Source organism: Etheostoma spectabile, chromosome 15, assembly GCF_008692095.1.
Source record: "Etheostoma spectabile isolate EspeVRDwgs_2016 chromosome 15, UIUC_Espe_1.0, whole genome shotgun sequence".
Taxonomy (NCBI): domain Eukaryota; kingdom Metazoa; phylum Chordata; class Actinopteri; order Perciformes; family Percidae; genus Etheostoma; species Etheostoma spectabile.
This window is the reverse complement of record NC_045747.1, coordinates 20597025-20602353: the sequence shown is the minus strand read 5'-3', so window position 1 is coordinate 20602353 and position 5329 is coordinate 20597025. Positions and strand designations below refer to the sequence as shown.

The 5329-nt window shown below is 40.6% G+C and overlaps 1 protein-coding gene across 1 annotated transcript in view; it reads right to left on the bottom strand.

The window, feature by feature from the left end:
- Positions 1-1415: 1415 nt before the first annotated feature.
- arl6ip1 (ARL6 interacting reticulophagy regulator 1) overlaps positions 1416-5329 on the bottom strand; it is a 7719-nt gene continuing 3805 nt past the window's right edge. The window contains exons 4-6 of the mRNA XM_032537130.1: positions 4480-4597; positions 3884-3968; positions 1416-2423 (exon numbers count right to left, since the gene is read on the bottom strand). Of these exons, the coding sequence (XP_032393021.1) occupies positions 2305-2423; positions 3884-3968; positions 4480-4597 (322 nt within the window). The 3' untranslated portion in view covers positions 1416-2304. The remainder of the gene's footprint in view (positions 2424-3883; positions 3969-4479; positions 4598-5329) is intronic.

The following is a 5329-nucleotide window of genomic DNA, read 5'->3' as shown; positions in this document are numbered from 1 at the left end:
CAGTCTCGGGAGACAACACAGGGGTCGTAAACATCAAACAAACGCTAGGGGCACAGCCAAAACACACCAAACCACTCCAGCCAATCACCGACAAGATGGTTGGGGAGGGTGGGGGTTAGTGCAGTCAATGCATCCAAGTGGATGAATAGTGCATGAGCAGAGGTCACGCACCACTCTTTTTTTCAGCGCCAATGCTGCCGCTAGTTCTGCCGTTGTTTATCTTTTTCTTCTAGTCTGTAGAAAGAGCAATGTCGTAGCGCCGCCTCAGTTCAGGAGAAGACTGCAACAAGTGTTGCAAGCACCAGTGCGGGTATAAATAGGTACGACGATCCCATGACCTCAAATTTGCCCGTGCCAGCTTGGCCGTGGCTACTGTAAAACACGCTTGCATAAAAGGCTCCATTACCTTGCAGCTCACATTATGGCTCTGTAGCAGACATTTTTTGTAAAAATAGGCTAAGGATTGCGTCATAACCAAGCGACTTGCTGTCGCAATCGACAAATCACCGTATTGTCAGGAGAAGCTCGCAGACAGTTTCAACTTACATCAGCGGTTTAGATTTAATTACCATTATTAACTAGCATGTTAGTTAGCAATAATTACCCTGTGTCTGTTATCTCCTAACATACCTACACTGTTTCTGCAAGATTTAGAATGATTGTGATTTCTCTTTTGCACAGCTACCAGAAGACTTTCAAGTTGTGCACGTCACATCTATGTCGTCAAGCTCAGTAACGCTCAGCCATAACCAGAAAAGTGCTTCCAATTTCCTTCACTGGTCTCCGTTCAGAAAGGGCTATGTTGGTCCATGATAGCCATCTATGGTATTAGCCAGGTCAGGATTTCCACACACATTTTAACCCTTTAGTAGTTTCTTAAGGACGGCAAAAACAAGTTATAACCACAACATGACATTTTTTACCTTATACAAGCAGATAGTTGCTTGACACATCAGGCAGACACAAAGCAACAGGATTCATTAGGAGTCTCTCCACCTAAAGCAGTATTCTTATATCTGTCTCTACCAGCTCCTGAGGAAATATTGATCACTTCAGTTGCTAAATGCTCATGTTCATTACAGCAGTTCACCTGCTTTTCTTTAATGGTGTCTTTCTGCTGCTGAGCAGGTAGTATACAGTGAGTTTTTTGCTAAAATAGAAGAAAAGAAAAAAAAACATTGTGGCCAAAAAACAAAACAGGTGAAAGACACTGATGCTCTGCAGAGACTGCAGGGTCTGAGAAACTTCTTTGTAAGTTTGAGCAACACTGATTTTTCCATCACTACAACAGATGGTCAGGCCAGGCCAAATTTCCATACAAAAATAAAAACTTCTGACCCATCATGGCAATGCTATGTTAATACAACTAATACACAAGCCAGCTTTAACCAAGAAACACTACAGGCCATGGAAAATTCATTTAAATCACACTTTATTCGTTTTCATAAAGAACTCCAATAAAGACAAAAAAAATGAAATGAGTTGAAAGACCGTAATCAAACCAGAAACGATAAGACTGAGGAGGACAGAACACAAATAAAAACAGAGAAAAGGAAAACTGACAGGGACAAAGTGATAAACTATTTACACAGAGACACCCCATACCATTAACACACTGTGGGGTTGTATAGAAGAGCTAATAGACCAGAGTCCAGCTAGCAGCAGTAGGCTTGTATCAAGAAACAGTTGCACTTCTGACAAGCTCAGCTTTAAATCCAGTTTGTCGTTATTTTCAAATACAACCAAAGCAGAATAAGCAAAAATAAAAGTAAAATGTACTTGACCTGTCCTGGAGGCGAGGAAAAGAAAAAAAAAGAAAAAAATACTGCGAGGAATTCGAGGTTAAAATGATGCAGTAATGCTACAAAAACTGCTCAGTAGTCACTTTATCTAAGTAGAGGGAATGGCTTAAAAGCATTACTGACATCTTAAAATGAAGCACACCTGAACAGAAGGAAGGTTTTAAACTTTGTGTATGGGGCCAGGAAGCATGTGTTGAGCATTCAGTGCTGTGTACGAATGAGTGACAATATCAGATAACCTTCATGTGGTGACTGCATGCATGGCAGATAAATTCAAAATAAAGAACTAGTAGGTGATGTGGGGTTTGAATGTCAAATGGTGAAATAGAAATAAAACTTATCCAATGTGTGAATAAAGGGTGTCTTGCTCTGTGGCAGAGACAGAGGAACCAAGAGGCTCTTTTTTTCTTTACTTTGTTGCTCTCCTCTCTTCAAACAATTTCCTTCCTCCTTCCATTTTGTCGTGGTTCATCTTTCAGAGATTTCCTCGTCACACTTCCGTCTACTCGTTCTTCTTCTCCTTCTGTTTGAGCAGTTTGTTGATCTCCCTCTTGGCCATGGATGCATACTTTGTGATGACGCCATGCTGGTTCAGGCCAGGTAGCAGCAGCAGGAAGTTCACTGCAGAAAGAAAGAGGGTGGGAAGAAGAGAGAAAGAAAAATAAATATATCTCATCGACTACACTGAAATGCAATATTGTTTGAGTTTTTCCATTAAGTATTGAATGAAAAGATAATTAAAGCCAAATACCTGGGGCCAAACACTAAGCACACTTTAAATAACACTGAACAGTTTATCAAATGCTTCCAATATGAATTTTACAAACTTTTCAGTAGCTCCAGAGATGCTATGGCCTGTGGGATGCTTAAATTGCTGCCTTTAAAAAGAAACTTGAGTTCTTGTTTGCAACAAGAGGAATAAAGGCTAAATGTTCAAACATTGCTGCTAGGCAACAAACAAGATGCCACAACATTAACATAACTGATTTCTTATCTTCTGAAGAGTCCTAATGTTTTCTTAATCCACCATGTCCTCCTTGCATACTAGCAACTGCTTGTGGGAGGGGTGGGGGAGGGGATGTGCCATAGTCTTGATCATGTACACACCAACAATTTTGTTGGCATTACTTGGAATTCCTCATGGGGGAGTCAAACTACGCGCTAAAGCTTTAAAATAAAAGAATTGTTGTTGTTTCAGAGTTAGCAGCCTCTGTGAAAATTTCTATTTCATGGTTTTCCCATCAGATGAATCCTTGACATGTCTCAGCTTATTTGACAGAGAATTGGCTTCCACACAGCCAGCAGAGCTGCTCATAAACCAACTGTCACTTCCCCTGAGGGACCGCTGTGCAGCTCTAAGGCTGACAGGAGGGTTTGTCCTGAGAGACCGTTTCAGGTTTCAATGCACTTTTCCTCTCATTTGGTCTTAATTTGTAGGAAATACAAAATATCATTAATTATGTCATTAAGAAAATAACTACCAATTTAATAGTACCGTTACTGGCTGTTGCCTAAAGTTGGACATTGTTTGTTTTTTTCCCCCAGTACTTGTGCAAAAACGATACTTTTAAAACTGTGTCCATGCCTAAACCGATACTTAGGGAAAAATAAAATAAGGAAAAAGATTTTCTACTCCAGGTAAAACATGCATGCAAAGACGCTGCCACAGAAGGCTTTAACAAAAAAAAAAAAAAAAATAATCACTTCACTCAGACTCTTAACTGGCCGATACCTAAAGCCCAGGTATTGGTAGTAAAAAGGTTGGATTGGTGCATCCCTACCTAAAAGGTTTTATTTACCTTTTAGTGAATGAAATGTAGCCCGATTCCAGTTTTGTTCTTTCACTAGATATGTTGGAACGTATTTAGATCTAAGGTCAGGCGTCATATTTAGCCTCCAACTAAACTGCATGAATACATCACGTTAAACAACTGCCAAAGACTTTACTACCTGCATTAATATGTATCTCTATATGAAGAAGAAGAAAAAAAAAAAAAAAAAGCCAATCCAGAAAACAAGGTGGAACACAGGATTAAAAAAATAAAAACATGTAGTTGTTCCAGCATGTTGTAACTACTCACCAATCAGGTAGGTGAGGAAGAGGTTGTGCACCTGCTGTCCGATCCAGGCCACTACCAGCAAGCTGCTGATCACTGAGGCAAAGTACTGTGGAGAGCAAGTCATATTACATTTCAACCAACAGCAGTTCAGTTACTCAAACTGCATCCTGACTGCACACAGAGCATCTTCTAATGAGTTTAAAAGAGGGATTCTTTACATGTACAGCAACATAACTCAATTTTGTTTTCTCAGCAGAACATGCGCTGTCATTTTGAAGAAACCAACAAAGGGGGTCACTGAATTACAGAATGTGATTTAAGAGCGTGTCTAACGGTCTTCAATTATGCTGTGAAGAACACGGCTATTATCACAGTCCGTAACCCAGTTTGAGGTTTGCTAAGTGGAGCAGCAAAGCCAAATCAGCTGAGGATATTTTTATCTGAAGCACAGAAAGCTCACCGTAGTAAGATACAGCTAAGAAGGCTCCATTTACTCCAGTTCATGCAGCACTGTAGACAGCTTTTAGGCTGATGTATACAGTATGTAATGGCCAACGTTTAGTGACAGATACTGTGTGTGGGAGAGAGTCAGATTAAACTTTAGTATTGTTACTTACCATTTTGGGCTTCTCCTCCTTGAGGGCGCAGAGACGCTTCCACCAGCCCACAATCCGACGCTGGGTCTTCACCAGGTTACCACAGATCTCGTGGAAACGCTGCTGCTGCTCGGTGGTCCTGTGCACAAGGAGAGATTGAGGACAAAGATGTGATTAAAAATACAAAACGGTAACCTGGCAGAGTTCTTGCTCAGTAAAAACATCTCCTTTTCTGGTCATCAGAGGAAGCTGGTAAATTCATTGTGGTTTCTCACATCAAGACAGCTATCCACACATGCCAATAGCTTTTGATATAGAAAGTATCAGTGAATATTTGTAACCACTCCTTCATTCATCGGGACTGTAGAGTTAGTGTTGTTGCCTGAATCCTTGGTTTAATCCAAGGGGGTAAGCCTCTCCTCTGAGCGTAGCTCCCATGGCGCCATTTTAATACTACGAAGCCATCACCTGCAGTTAGCATCCCATTCACTACCATTTTGGCACCACTTTGACAGTGAATAATTTTACATCTGCAGAGTTTAAGACTATTTGTCCGTTGTTCATTTCTAAAGAAACAATGTATAAAAAGCCTCCATTACCTTGTACCTTACAGTATGGATCTATAGCAGTTATTTGTAAAAATAGGCTAACGATTGTCTTATAACCACGCAACTTGCTGTTGCGTAGTCGATAAATCACCGTGTTGCCAGGAGAAGCACGCAGACAGTTTTGACTTACATCCGCGGTTTAGGTTAACAAGTATGTTAATTAGCAGTAATTAGCCTGTGCCTATGTTATCTCCTAATATCCCTACACTCTCCGTCTCTGCTGATTGGGAATGATTGAGATTTCTCTTGCACAACTACCAGAA